The sequence below is a fragment of the Panulirus ornatus genome, chromosome 30 (assembly GCF_036320965.1).
Source record: "Panulirus ornatus isolate Po-2019 chromosome 30, ASM3632096v1, whole genome shotgun sequence".
In the NCBI taxonomy this organism is placed as follows: domain Eukaryota; kingdom Metazoa; phylum Arthropoda; class Malacostraca; order Decapoda; family Palinuridae; genus Panulirus; species Panulirus ornatus.
In genome coordinates, this window is record NC_092253.1 from 26244599 (window position 1) to 26261138 (window position 16540).

Below are 16540 nucleotides of genomic sequence, written 5' to 3' on the forward strand. Positions count from 1 at the left end.
AAACATAGGACACGTGCATTAATGGAGGGTTTTTCAAGAATGGGCAGACACCAAAACAAGGAAAAATAATTCTATTACTGCAGCTTCTATAATGTGGTGGAAGAAGGTGGGAAATGTAAATTCAGACTGAGTATAATCCTTTATAAATTTCATCCTCAGAGAAAACAAAATTAATGAACCAAATACAAAAAATAAAAAACAACACAGACTTTCTGGACTAAGCATTTGATTAAAATAAAATCATCAAGGCAGAACTTGAGGATGCAATAAATAATCAATGCAGATCAATCACTCCTTAATGTCTTCATATGATTTCAATTTCTTTTAATAAAGTTTTCTTATTAATGCTTACTATCTTTCAACTGAAGGATCCAGGGCTCATCTCCCCAGCCAAGAAACCCATGGATAATAATGTACGTCTGGTCCTGATGAAAGCTGCTGTTAATTACAGTGTTGGGCTTGGTGGGATCCAGTTTCTCATAAGATTTGTCCCTTGCATTTTTCCTGTAAAAATTTAGATAGAAGCTGTGATTCTTTTTTCTAGCATACACAAGGGCAAGCTGCAGGCATGTACATCTTAGTTTTGCTCAGATATTTTGCTGGATTATACCATCAGACAGCAAGCCCACTACAGAATGCATGCATTCCCACTAAAAAGAGGGGTTACCGACACTGTACCTTGTTAAACCTAAATATATACTCTATACACGAAAAGGTATGTCCATCAGAGCAGTGGTTCCAATCCTCTTTGACTGTCACACCATTAAGCTGTTTTTCCAACATCTTGTGTATTGGTCTTAAGAGTATATGGTGTGGGAGGTAAGTTGCTAGAAGCAGTGAAAAGGTTTACGAAGGATGTAAGGCGTGTGTACGGGTAGGAAGAGAGAAGAGTGATTGGTTCCCAGTGAAGGTCAGTCTGTGGCAGTCTGTGATGTCGCCATGTTTGTTTAATTTGTTTATGGATGGGGTGGTTAGGGAGATAAATGCAAGAGTTTTGGAGAGAGGGACAAATATGCAGTCTGTTGGGGATGAGATGGCTTGGAAAGTCACTTGTTGTTCGCTGATGATACACCTCTGGTGGCTGTTTTGAGTGAGAAACTGCAGAAGTTGGTGCCTGAGTTTGGAAAAGTGTGTGAAGAGAGAAAGTTGAGAGTAAATGTGAATAAGAGCAAAGTTATTAGGTTCAGTAAGGTTGAGGGACAAGTTACGTGGGATGAAAGTTTGAATGGAGAATAACTGGAGGAACTGAAGTGTTTTAGATATCTGGAAGAGGATTTAGCAGCAAATGGAACCATGGAAACAGAAGTGAGTCACAGGGTGGGGGAGAGGGAGAAGGTTCTGGGAGCAATGAAGAATGTGTGGAAGGAGAGAACATTATCTCAGAGAGTAAAAATAATTATGTTTGAAGGAATTGTAGTTCCAACAATATTACATGGCTATAGATAGGACTATAGATAGGGTTGTACGAAGGAGAGAGGATGTGTTAGAAAAGAAATGTTTGAGGACAATATGTGGTGTGAGGTGGTTTGATCAAGTAAGTAATGAAAGGGTAAGAGAGATGGGTGGAAATAATAAGAGTGTGGTTGAGAGAGCAGAAAAGGGTGCGTTGAAATGGTTAGGACATAAGGAGAGAATGAGTGAGGAAAGCTTGACAAAGAGGATATATAAGTCAGATGTGGAAGGAACATGGAGAAGTGGGAGACCAAACTGGAGGAAGGAGGATGGAGTGAAAAAGACTGAGCAAATAGGGCCTGAACATACATAAGGGTGAGAGGCGTGCAAGGAATAGAGTGAATTGGAATGATGTGGTATACTGGGGACAACATGCTGTCAATGGATTGAACTAGGGCATGTGAAGCATCTGGGATAAACCATGGAAAGTTTTGTGGGGCCTGGATGTGGAAAGGGAGCTGTTGTTTCAGTGCATTACACATGACAGCTAGAGACTAAGTGTGAATGAATGTGGCCTTTTTTGTGTTTTCTTTGTGCTACATCTCTGAAGCAGGAAGCAGCAATGCTGTTTCCTTCGGGGCAAGGTGGTGCCAGGAATAGGTGAAAGCAAGCAAAATAGGTGAAAGCAAGCAAGTATGAATATGTATGTGTGTATGTATATGTATGTATATGTTGAAATGTACATGTATGGGCATTTATGTAAATGAGTGGATGGGCCATTCTTCATCTGTTTCCTGGTGCTACCTTGCTGAAGTGGGAAACATCAAGTATAAAAAAACTTCACTCATCAACTTAGCCTACTATTATCTGATCTTTTTTCTCTCCCATACAATAAGACAGTAAACCTTAAAATAAAAGCATCTTAATCTTAAACTCACCTTGTCCACAAATAAAAGTGATTGACCACACTCAGGTCTCTTCTGAGTGAATTCTCCTGTGACTTATTACTATCAGTTCTTCTTTGAGTTTCATTATGAGCGTTATTCCAATCTCCTGTAAGGACATGAAGGAACATGAATATTCATGTTAGAAAAAAGCCATTACCACGTGAAGATCATGAGACCTATCATTAGCCAAATTACTATATTGTGACACCAATCATTTGCCAAATTACCCTATCATAAGCCCTATCAGTAGTACAATTACTATATTATGATTCCTATTACCAGCCAAATTTCTACATATGACAATTTTAACTAATTACATATACTCATTCTTGATTCTGAGCAGATAACTGATTTTGGTGGATAGCTGTGGTCCCCAAGCAGTCAAAATCCACACAGCATATAACATTCACTAACAAGGTAATGAAATCATCATTCATGAGTACACTGTACAAGTGTATAGAGTATCTGTGTATAGAATCCATTTTCTATATGCTATAACACTGTCAGTAATTAATTCTGCACTATTATCAAGCTCCAAATACTGGATGAGTTTTGCTGTAACTTCTATAGTTGACAGAACTTTTTTCTTTTTTCCAATGAAGAACTTTCCTCAATAATCAACACATATTCAGGGCCCATAGTGACAAAAAAAAGTGGTAAACAAGCAAAATACAGAATGAAACTCATGAGGAACAAAGCAGTTATGCCAGATAGTGTTGTATGTAAAATCCACTTCCACTTCAGAAGAACCTCTGCACATTTTTTTCATCCAAATCTGCTTCCAGCATCCACACTTCAGCTACACAGATGCTGGATTTTATGTGGCTAGCAGGTGACTTTTTTCATTTGTCCACAACAAGTCTGACTACCCATCCCACCCAAGACCTACCAGCTCCTGCTCAGACATTGCTAAAATAGCCAGATATAACAGCTAACAGCAGATTAAATATTATATACATGAATAATGATACAAAACCATTCACCAGAAATATGATAATTCGCTTCTACAGCTGTTTTGCCTTCAAGTCTTTATATTTAATTTGATCAAACTTGGCACTTAGCAACACTGTCCACTATCAGACAGTCTCAGTAGCTGCACAGACAGGAAAAAGGAATGTGTATGTTTTGCACTGCAGCACACTGCATACAGCAATTTTACACTCAAGTTAGGGAAATCCCCAAAGTTAAGTTGAGAATTTGTGCCAGTATGGTGTTACCTAGTTAGTTTCAATATATCATCATGGAATCTTCAATTTGCAGTGTAGTATGAAATATGTTTTGCCAAATGGAAGCAACTTAGCTACACACATAATATGCAATAAAAACTATTCATGTAAGAGAAGGGGGTCCACTTGCTTGAAAAGTCATCTGCATTCTATGCACATAGATAAATATGAGATATTAAAAATGTAGGAACCACTGTCACTCCACAATATGTCACTTTAATGACAATGCCTTGACTGAGGGCCAGGTAACAGCTTGTGACCTTACCTAACCTAGTAATCCTTGGAAAAATGTGTTAGGTGGCCCAACCTACTGCTGCACCTGCAATATTAATCCTTGAAACCCACACTCACTGATTCAGCAGTGGCAGATTTAAAGATTCCACTGTAAATGTAGATAACCTACACTTTCTATAAGAGCAATTTTTTCTCGATCATGGCTCTCCATCACATGTTATAAATAGCTTAGATTTTGTAAACAAGGCCAAGAACATTAATTTACCTTATCTTGTTATTGATGTGGATTCCTTATTGACTAAAGCCTCTATTGAAAAAACCGTCACATACCTAAGGAGGAAATTACCTGCTCTCAGTCATAAAAACTTTCATCGACTTAACTGAGCATTGTGTTTCCAATAACGTTTTCCAAGGTGATGAAGGTAATTTCTACAAACATAAATTTGTCTTGCCATGGATAATTCCCTGGGTCCCATTCTCAGTAACTTATTCATGGAATACTTTGAGACTGAGAATCTAACTCCGATCAGTGACACATCTAGAAATCTGGCTTAGATATGTTGATGATGCGTGTTCGTTATGGCCATCTTCCCAAGATCATGAGGTTTTCTTTAATGAATTAAATAATATTCACCCAACCATTAAATTCATGACTGAATAGGAAAAAGAAGGCAAACTGTCATTTCTTAATGTATTGATAACTAAAGAATCTGATCACTTATCCTTCAAGATCTACAGGAAGCCTGCCAATGATGAGAGGTATATTCATTATTTTTCAGTGCATGATCCTTCTGTAAAAATGTCTGTAGTTATGTATACGTTTTTAAGAGCGTTACAGATATCAGATCCCAAAAGTCCGGTAGATGAATGTAGTCATAAAAGACAATCTATGCATCTAGTAACAAAAATGTGGAAAAGACAATAGATCTAAATGTCTGGTGTTGCCATATTCTCCTAACTTAGCTAATGTAAGACAGGTACTTAAAAGGCAGTGCTTTTAATGTTACCTTAATCAAAAGTAGGCCAAATTATCAGATAATTGAGTGCTTACATCATCAAATGTAAGGCATGTAAAGATGTATACATTTGCCAGACAAGTAAAATGGTAAGTGAGAGAGGCTACTGGCACTGTCATTCTCTACACATGGATGACCACAGAAATGTGATCGCTTAACACTGGCAAGAAAACGATCATCCTTTAGACCTTAACAATGCAGTCACATTGTGCCCCTTATCCAATTATGTAACCCATAATGCCAATGATTCTGTCTTAATTGCTAATACTCAGAACTTTAATATATCCCCAAGTTACTTTAAAGCACATCCCAATATCAACCAAATCATAATGGAAGAATTATCAATAAACGATAAGAAAAGTAGCTGAAATCATATCTCATTACCCAGGCCAACCTCACCCATACAAGCCCTTAACCACAAGGCACCCCCCCCAACCTCCCTCACGCAAGCCCTTAACCACAAGGCACCCTCCCCCCACTTTCCCTGTAACGATCAGGCCAGCTTATACTTCAGCAAGGCACTGACAAGACAGAATCTTTGTGGTGGTGCTGCAATTCAAAAACATTATGAATTGTTTGCACCTGATGAGATGGATTGTCTCTGTAAAACATGTGCAACATGGATTGAAAAATTACATACTAATAAAATCATCTGATTAAAAAATTACATACTAATAAAATCACCTGAACTCCTACTGGATTGTGATTTCACCTTCATAACTATCATCATGGACTAGTGTGATCATGCGTGATGGCACCATGGTTATTTAATTTGTTAATGGATGAGGTGGTATGGGAGGTAAATGCAAGAGTCTTGGAGAGTGGGGAAGTTGGGGACTGAGTTTGGTAGTGTGTGAAAGCAGAAAGTTAAAAGTAAATCTGAATAAAAGCAAGGTTATTAGGTTCAGCAGAGTTGAGGAACAAGTTAACTGTGATGTAAGTTTGAATGGAGAATAATGGGAGGAAGTGAAGTGTTTTAGATATCTGGGAGTGGACTTAGCAGCAAATGGAATCATGGAAGTGGAAGTGAGTCACAGGGTGGAGGGACATTCTGGGAGTGATGAATGTGTGGAAGGAGAGAATGTTATCAAGGAGAAAAAATGGGTATGTTTGAAGGAACTGCAGTTCCAAAAATATCATATGATTGTGAGGTATGGGTTTGTGATGATATTCATGAAGGTGAAACTGCAATTCAGTAGGAGTTCATACAATTCTATTTAAACTAAATTTTTCGATACATTCAGCACTACATGGAGACAATCTGTCTCAACGTATAAAAATTCATAAGGTTTTATAAATTCCAACACCACCACAAAAATTCATCTGCCACTTCTGAAACCCAACTGCTTCTCCCCAGTCTAATGCTGTGTACATGCCTTCACCCTCTCAAGCAATACCCTCCCATATAACTTTCCAGGAATATTAAACAAACTTATGCCTCTGAAATATGAACACTCACCTTTATCCCCTTTGCCTTTGTACAATGGCACTATGAATGCATTCCACCAAATCTTAGGCACTTCCCTATGATCCATACATATACTGAATATCCTTACCAACAAATCCACAACACAGTCATACCCTTTCTTCATAAATTCCACTGCAATACCATCCAAACCCACTGCCTTGCCAGATTTCATCTTCCACAAAGCTTTCACCACCTCTTCTCTCTTAATCAAACCATTCTCCCTGACCCTTGCACTTCACACATCACCACAATCAAAACACTCAACATCTGCCACTCTATCTTCAAACACATTCAACAGACCTTCAGAATACTCACTCACTTCATTAATGACTGTTATTACTTCCCCCCTGCCCCCTTCAATGATGTTACCATTTGTTCTCTTGTCTTAAGCACATTATTCACCTCTTTCCAAAACATCTTTTTATTCTCCCTAAAGTTTAATCATACTCACCCCAACTTTTATTTGCCATCTTTTTTTAACCCTTGCACCTTCCTCTTGACCTCCTGCTCCTTTCTCTTATACATCTTATACATCTCCTAGTCATTTGTACTCCCTCCTTGTATCATCGACACGTCTCTCTTTTCTCTTTCACTAACAACTTTACATCTTCATCCCACCACTCACTACCCTTTCTAATCTGCCTTCCTCACACCTTTCTCATGCCACATGCATCTTTTGCAAATGCCATCACTACTTGACTAAATACATCCCATTGCTCACCCACTCCCAATGTCATTTGCTCACCTTTTGCCATTCTACACTCAACTTCTGGTACTTCCTCACACAAGTGTCCTTTCTAAGCTCACTTACTCTCACAGCTCTCTTCTCCCTAACATTCTCTTTTATTTTTTGAAAACCTGTACAAATCTTCACCTTCACCTCCACTAGACAGTGATCACACATCCCTCCAGCTGCCCCTCTCAGCGCATTAACATCCAAAAGTCTCTCTTTTACACGCCATCAATCAACATGTAATCCAATAATACCTTTGACCATCTCTCCTACACACATATGTATACTTATGTATATCTTTCTTTTTAAACCAGGTATTCCCAATCACCAGTCTTTTTTAAGCACACAAATCCACAAGTTCTTCACCATTTCCAATCACAACAATGAATACCCCATGTATAGCAATTAATATGTATATACATCGGATAGGGAAAAAAGAATATTTCCCACGTATTCCCTGCATGTCGTAAAAGGCGACTATAAGGGGAGGGAGCAGGGGGCCTGGGAATCCTCTCCTTCAGTTTTTTACATTTCCAAAAGAAGGAACAGAGAAGGGGGCAAAGTGAGGATTCTCCCTCTTATGCTCAGTCCTCTGTTCTTGACACTACCTCGCTAATGTGGGAAATGGCGAATATGTGTGAAAAATATTATCTATTTACATCATACTTAACTGCCATCTCCCATGTTAGCGAAGTAGTGCAAGGAAACACATGAGGAATGGCCAAATCCACCCACATACGCATATATATACATAAATGCCCACATACATATACAATTCAACGTATACATACATATACATACAAAGATATATACATATATACACACGTACATATCCATGCCTGCTGCCTTCACCTGTTCCTGTTGTTACCCCGCCACACACAAAATAGCAACCCCACCCCCCAAAGCGAAGCAGTGCCAGGAACTGACAAAAAAAAGACCACAATCATTCACACTCAGTCTCTAGCTATCATGTGTGGTGCACCGAAACCACAGGTCCCATTCCACATCCAGACCCCACATTACCTTCCATGGTTTACCCCAGACGCATCATATACCCAAGTTCAATCCAATGACAGCAGGTCAACTCCAAGGGATAGGATAGAAAGAATACTTCCCACGTGTTCCTTGTGTGTCATAGAAAGTGAATAAAAGAGGAGGAAGTGGGGGGGCTGCAAATCCTCCACACCCATTTTCAGTCTAAAAAAAAAAAAAAAAGAGAGAGAGAGAAGGAAGGCAAGTGAGGATATTCGATCTAAGGCTCAGTCCACTGTTCTTAAAGCTACATCACTAAAGCAGGAAATGGCGAATATGTATGAAATATAAATCTATATATCTATATCTAAATGTGAATAAGAGCAAGGTTATTAGGTACAGTAGGGTTGAGGGTCAAGTCAATTGGGAGGTGAGTTTGAATGGAGAAAAACTGGAGGAAGTGAAGTGTATTAGATATCTGGGAGTGGATCTGGCAGCGGATGGAACCATGGAAGCGGAAGTGGATCATAGGGTGGGGGAGGGGGCGAAAATTCTGGGGGCCTTGAAGAATGTGTGGAAGTCGAGAACATTATCTCGGAAAGCAAAAATGGGTATGTTTGAAGGAATAGTGGTTCCAACAATGTTGTATGGTTGCGAGGCGTGGGCTATGGATAGAGTTGTGCGCAGGAGGATGGATGTGCTGGAAATGAGATGTTTGAGGACAATGTGTGGTGTGAGGTGGTTTGATCGAGTGAGTAACGTAAGGGTAAGAGAGATGTGTGGAAATATAAAGAGCGTGGTTGAGAGAGCAGAAGAGGGTGTTTTGAAGTGGTTTGGGCACATGGAGAGAATGAGTGAGGAAAGATTGACCAAGAGGATATATGTGTCGGAGGTGGAGGGAACGAGGAGAAGAGGGAGACAAAATTGGAGGTGGAAAGATGGAGTGAAAAAGATTTTTTGTGATCGGGGCCTGAACATGCAGGAGGGTGAAAGGAGGGCAAGAAATAGAGTGAATTGGGGCGATGTGGTATACCGGGGTTGACGTGCTGTCAGTGGACTGAATCAAGGCATGTGAAGCGTCTGGGGTAAACCATGGAAAGCTGTGTAGGTATGTATATTTGCGTGTGTGGACGTATGTATATACATGTGTATGGGGGGGGTTGGGCCATTTCTTTCGTCTGTTTCCTTGAGCTACCTCGCAAACGCAGGAGACAGCGACAAAGTATAATAAATAAAATAAATAAATCTATATCTATATATATCTATATATAGTTGTGGGAGTATGTGATAGAATGTAAGAAAGTAAATTCTCGATTAATATGGGTAAAACTGAAAGTTGATGGAGAGAGATGGGTGATGATTGGTGCATATGCACCTGGGCATGAGAAGAAAGATCATGAGAGGCAAGTGTTTTGGGAGCAGCTGAATGAGTGTGTTAGTGGTTTTGATGCATGAGACTGGGCTATAGTGATAGGTGATTTGAATGCAAAGGTGAGTAATGTGGCAATTGCGGGAATAATTGGTATACATGGGGTGTTCAGTGTTGTAAATGGAAATGGTGAAGAGCTTGTAGATTTATGAGCTGAAAAAGGACTGGTGATTGGGAATACCTGGTTTAAAAAGCGAGATATACATAAGTATACTTATGCAAGTAGGAGAGATGGCCAGAGAGCGTTATTGGATTACGTGTTAATTGACAGGCGCGCAAAAGAGAGACTTTTGGATGTTAATGTGCTGAGAGGTGCAACTGGAGGGATGTCTGATCATTATCTTGTGGAGGCTAAGGTGAAGATTTGTATGGGTTTTCAGAAAAGAAGAGTGAATGTTGGGGTGAAGAGGGTGGTGAGAGTAAGTGAGCTTGGGAAGGAGACTTGTGTGAGGAAGTACCAGGAGAGACTGAGTACAGAATGGAAAAAGGTGAGAACAATGGAAGTAAGGGGAGTGGGGGAGGAATGGGATGTATTTAGGGAATCAGTGATGGATTGCGCAAAAGATGCTTGTGGCATGAGAAGAGTGGGAGGTGGGTTGATTAGAAAGGGTAGTGAGTGGTGGGATGAAGAAGTAAGATTATTAGTGAAAGAGAAGAGAGAGGCATTTGGACGATTTTTGCAGGGAAAAAATGCAATTGAGTGGGAGATGTATAAAAGAAAGAGACAGGAGGTCAAGAGAAAGGTGCAAGAGGTGACAAAGAGGGCAAATGAGAGTTGGGGTGAGAGAGTTTCATTAAATTTTAGGGAGAATAAAAAGATGTTCTGGAAGGAGGTAAATAAAGTGCGTAAGACAAGGGAGCAAATGGGAACTTCAGTGAAGGGCGCAAATGGGGAGGTGATAACAAGTAGTGGTGACGTGAGAAGGAGATGGAATGAGTATTTTGAAGGTTTGTTGAATGTGTTTAATGATAGAGTGGCAGATATAGGGTGTTTTGGTCGAGGTGGTGTGCAAAGTGAGAGGGTTAGGGAAAATGATTTGGTAAACAGAGAAGAGGTAGTAAAAGCTTTGCGGAAGATGAAAGCCGGCAAGGCAGCAGGTTTGGATGGTATTGCAGTGGAATTTATTAAAAAAGGGGGTGACTGTATTATTGACTGGTTGGTAAGGTTATTTAATGTATGTATGACTCATGGTGAGGTGCCTGAGGCTTGGCGGAATGCGTGCATAGTGCCATTGTACAAAGGCAAAGGGGATAAGAGTGAGTGCTCAAATTACAGAGGTATAAGTTTGTTGAGTATTCCTGGTAAATTATATGGGAGGGTGTTGATTGAGAGGGTGAAGGCATGTACAGAGCATCAGATTGGGGAAGAGCAGTGTGGTTTCAGAAGTGGTAGAGGATGTGTGGCTCAGGTGTTTGCTTTGAAGAATGTATGTGAGAAATACTTAGAAAAGCAAATGGATTTGTATGTAGCATTTATGGATCTGGAGAAGGCATATGATAGAGTTGATAGAGATGCTCTGAGGAAGGTATTAAGGATATATGGTGTGGGAGGCAAGTTGTTAGAAGCAGTTAAAAGTTTTTATCGAGGATGTAAGGCATGTGTACGTGTAGGAAGAGAGGAAAGTGATTGGTTCTCAGTGAATGTAGGTTTGCGGCAGGGGTGTGTGATGTCTCCATGGTTGTTTAATTTGTTTATGGATGGGGTTGTTAGGGAGGTAAATGCAACAGTTTTGGAAAGAGGGGCAAGTATGAAGTCTGTTGTGGATGAGAGAGCTTGGGAAGTGAGTCAGTTGTTGTTCGCTGATGATACAGCGCTGGTGGCTGATTCATGTGAGAAACTGCAGAACTTGGTGACTAAGTTTGGTAAAGTGTGTGAAAGAAGAAAGTTAAGAGTAAATGTGAATAAGAGCAAGGTTATTAGGTACAGTAGGGTTGAGGGTCAAGTCAATTGGGAGGTAAGTTTGAATGGGGAAAAACTGGAGGAAGTAAAGTGTTTTAGATATCTGGGAGTGGATCTGGCAGCGGATGGAACCATGGAAGTGGAAGTGGATCATAGGGTGGGGGAGGGGGCGAAAATCCTGGGATCATTGAAGAATGTGTGGAAGTCGAGAACATTATCTCGGAAAGCAAAAATGGGTATGTTTGAAGGAATAGTGGTTCCAACAATGTTGTATGGTTGCGAGGCGTGGGATATGGATAGAGTTGTGCGCAGGAGGATGGATGTGCTGGAAATGAGATGTTTGAGGACAATGTGTGGTGTGAGGTGGTTTGATCGAGTAAGTAACGTAAGGGTAAGAGAGATGTGTGGAAATAAAAAGAGCGTGGTTGAGAGAGCAGAAGAGGGTGTTTTGAAATGGTTTGGGCACATGGAGAGAATGAGTGAGGAAAGATTGACCAAGAGGATATATGTGTCGGAGGTGGAGGGAACGAGGAGAAGTAGGAGACCAAATTGGAGGTGGAAAGATGGAGTGAAAAAGATTTTGTGTGATCGGGGCCTGAACATGCAGGAGGGTGAAAGGAGGGCAAGAAATAGAGTGAATTGGATCGATGTGGTATACCGGGGTTGACGTGCTGTCAGTGGATTGAATCAGGGCATGTGAAGCGTCTGGGGTAAACCATGGAAAGCTGTGTAGGTATGTATATTTGCGTGTGTGGACATATGTATATACATGTGTATGGGGGTGGGCTGGGCCATTTCTTTCGTCTGTTTCCTTGTGCTACCTTGCAAACGCAGGAGACAGCGACAAAAAAAAAAATTCTTTTAATTTGATGCTTTCTCCCACATTAGCGAGGTAGTGCAAGGAAGCAGAAGAAAGAGTGACCCAACCCACCCACATACACATGTGTATACATAAAGACCAACACATGCGCATATACATACCAATAAATTTCATACACATATATACACATGTACATATTCATACATGCTGCCTTCATCCATTCCTGGCACACATGAAATGGAACCCCTCTCCCCCCATGAGCCACATTCGTTCAAACTCAGTCTCTAGCTGTCAAGTGCAAAGCACCGAAACCAAAGCTCCTTTTCTACATCCAGGACCCACAAAACTTTCCATGGTTTACCTCAGATGCTTCACATGCCCTGGTTCAATCCATTGATAGCACAATTACCCCAGTATACCACATTGTTCCAATTAACTCTATTCCTTGCACGCTTTCACCCTCCTATATGTTCAGGCCACGGTCGCTTAAAATCTTTTTCACTCCATCCTTTCACCTCCAATTTGGTCTCCCACTTCTCATTCCCTCCACCTTTTTGACACATGTATCCTCTTTGTCAATCTTTCCTCACTCATTCTCTCCATGTGACCCAACCATTTCAATACATCCTCTTCTGCTCTCTCAACCACACTCTTTTTATTACCAAACATCTCCTACCCTTTCATTACTTACTCCGTCAAGCCACTTCACACCACATACTGTCCTCAAACATCTCATTTCCAGCACATCCACCCTCCTTCGCACAACTCTATCCATAGCCCACACCTCGCAACCATATAACATTGTCAGAACCACTATTCCTTCAAACATACCCATTTTTGCTTTCCGAGATAATGTTCTCACCTTTTCAACCTCTTCAACCCTCCCAGACCTATTGCCCCCCTCCCCCACCCTATGACTTACTTCAGCTTCCATGGTTCCATCCCCTGCAAAATCCACTCCGAGATATCTAAAACACTTCACTTCCTCCAGTTTTCTCCATTCAAACTTACCTACCAACTGACTTGTCCCTCAACCCTACTGTACCTAACAACCTTACTCTTATTCACATTTACTCTCAGCTTTCTTCTTTCACACACTTTACCAAATATATACATATATATTTCTTTTCTAACAACTTGCCTCCCACACCATATATTCTTAGTACCTTCCACAGAGCATCTCTATCAACTCTATCATATGCCTTCTCCAGATCCATAAATGTTACATATAAATCCATTTGCTTTTCTAAGTATTTCTCACATACATTCTTCACGGTAAACACCTGATCCACACATCCTCTACCACTTCTGAAACCACACTGCTCTTCCCCAATCTGATGCTCTGTACATGCCTTCACCCTCTCAATCAATACCCTCCCATACAAATTACTAGGAATACTCAACAAACTTATACCTCTGTAAATTGAGCACTCACTCTTATACCCTTTGCCTTTGTTCAATGGCACTATGCAAGCATTCTGCCAGTCCTCAGGCACCTCACCATGAGTCATACATACATTACATAAATAACCTTAACAACCAGTCAATAATACAGTCACCTCCTTTTTTAATAAATTCCACTGCAATACCATCCAAACCCGCTGCCTTGCCAGCTTTCATCTTTCGCAAAGCATTTATTACCTCTTCTCTACTTACCAAATCATTCTCCCTAACTCTCTCACTTTGCACACCACCTCGACCAAAACACCCTATATTATCTTCCACTCTATCATCAAAAACATTCAACAAACCTTCAAAATACTCACTCCATCTCCTTCTCACATCATCACTACTTGTTATCACCTCCCCATTAGCCCCCTTCACTGATGTTCCCATTTGTTCCCTTGTCTTATGCACTTTATATACCTCCTTCCAAAACTTCTTTTTATTTATTTGCTTTGTTGCTGTCTCCCGCGTCAGCGAGCTGGCGCAAGGAAACAGACGAAAGAATGGCCCAACCCACCCACATACACATGTATATACATACACGTCCACACACACATATATACATACCTATACATCTCAACATATACATATATATACACACAGACATATACATATATACACATGTACATAATTCATACTGTCTGCCTTTATTCATTCCCATCGACATCTCGCCAAACATGGAATAACAACCCCCTTCCCCTCATGTGTGCGAGGTAGCACTAGGAAAAGACAACAAAGGCCCCATTCGTTCACACTCAGTCTCTAGCTGTCATGTAATAATGCAACAAAACCACAGCTCCCTTTCCACATCCAGGCCCCAAAGAACTTTCCATGGTTTACCCCAGATGCTTCACATGCCCTGGTTCAATCCATTGACAGCATGTCGACCCCGGTATGCCACATCGTTACAATTCACTCTATTCCTTGCACGCCTTTCATCCTCCTGCATGTTCAGGTCCCGATCACTCAAAATCTTTTTCACTCCATCTTTCCACCTCCAATTTGGTCTCCAACTTCTCCTCGTTCCCTCCACCTCTGACACATATATCCTCTTGGTCAATCTTTCCTCACTCATTCTCTCCACGTGATCAAACCATTTCAAAACACCCTCTTCTGCTCTCTCACTCACACTCTTTTTATTACCACACATCTCTCTTACCCTTACGTTACTTACTTGATCAAACCACCTCACACCACATATTGTCCTCAAACATCTCATTTCCAGCACATCCACCCTCCTCCGCACAACTCTATCCATAGCCCACGCCTCACAACCATACAACATTGTTGGAACCACCATTCCTTCAAACATTCCCATTTTTGCTTTCCGAGATAATGTTCTCGACTTCCACACATTTTTCAATGCTCCCAGAATTTTCGCCCCCTCCCCTACCCTATGATTCACTTCTGCTTCCATGGTTCCATTCGCTGCCAGATCCACTCCCAGATATCTAAAACACTTCACTTCCTCCAGTTTTTCTCCATTCAAACTTACCTCCTGAATGAATTGACCCTCAACCCTACTGTACCTAATAACCTTGCTTTTATTCACATTTACTCTCAACTTTCTTCTTTCACACACTTTACCAAACTCAGTCACCAGCTTCTGCAGTTTCTCACATGAATCAGCCACCAGTGCTGTATCATCAGTGAACAACAACTGACTCACTTCCCAAGCTCTCTCATCTACAACAGACTGCATACTTTTTCCAAAGCTCTTGCATTCACCTCCCTAACAACCCCATCCATAAACAAATTAAACAACCATGGAGACATCACACACCCCTGCCAAAAACCTACATTCACTGAGAACCAATCACTTTCCTCTCTTCCTACACATACACATGCCTTACATCCTCGATAAAAACTTTTCACTGCTTCTAACAACTTGCCTCCCACACCACATATTCTTAATACTTTCCACAGAGTATCTCTATCAACTCTATCATATGCCTTCTCCAGATCCATAAGTGCTACATACAAATCCATTTGCTTTTCTTAGTATTTCTCGCATACATTCTTCAAAGCAAACACCTGATCCACACATTCTCTACCACTTCTGAAACCACACTGCTCTTCCCCAATCTGATGCTCTGTACATGCCTTCACCATCTCAATCAATACCCTCCCATATAATCTACCAGGAATACTCAACAAACTTATACCTCTGTAATTTGAGCACTCACTCTTATCCCCTTTGCCTTTGTACAATGGCACTATGCAAGCATTCCGTCAATCCTCAAGCACCTCACAATGAATCATACATACATTAAATAACCTTACCAACCAGTCAACGATACAGTCACCCCCTTTTTTAATAAATTCCACTGCAATACCATCCAAACCCGCTGCCTTGCCAGCTTTCATCTGCCACAAAGCTTTTACTACCTCTTCTCTGTTTACCAAATCATTTTCCCTAATCCTCTCACTTTGCACACCACCTCAACCAAAACACCCTATATCTGCCACTCTATCATCAAACACATTCAACAAGTCTTCAAAATACTCACTCCATCTCCTTCTCACATCACCACTACTTGTTATGACCTCCCCATTTGCCCCCTTCACTGAAGTTCCCATTTGCTCCCTTGTCTTATGCACTTTATTTACCTCCTTCCAAAACATCTTTTTATTCTCCCAAAAATTTAATGATACTCTCTCACCCCAACTCTCATTTGCCCTCTTTTTCACCTCTTGCACCTTTCTCTTGACCTCCTGTCTCTTTTTTTTTATACATCTACCACTCATTTGCATTATTTCCCTGCAAAAATCGTCCAAATGCCTCTCTCTTCTCTTTCACTAATAATCTTACTTCTTCATCCCACCACTCACTACCCTTTCCAATCTGCCCACCTCCCACACTTCTCATGCCACAAGCATCTTTTGCACAATCCATCACTGCTTCCCTAAATACATCCCATTCCTCCCCCACTCCCCTTACTTCCTTTGTTCTCACC

The 16540-nt window shown here is 40.8% G+C and overlaps 1 protein-coding gene across 11 annotated transcripts in view; it reads right to left on the minus strand.

Moving 5' to 3' along the window:
* Window positions 1-16540, minus strand: part of LOC139758515 (pancreatic triacylglycerol lipase-like) — a 210395-nt gene that overhangs the window by 179029 nt on the left and 14826 nt on the right. For all 11 annotated transcript variants that reach the window (XM_071680024.1, XM_071680026.1, XM_071680027.1 and 8 more), the window contains exons 3-4: window positions 2331-2445; window positions 353-504 (exon numbers count right to left, since the gene is read on the minus strand). In XM_071680024.1, coding sequence (XP_071536125.1) covers window positions 353-504; window positions 2331-2445 — 267 coding nt within the window. The remainder of the gene's footprint in view (window positions 1-352; window positions 505-2330; window positions 2446-16540) is intronic.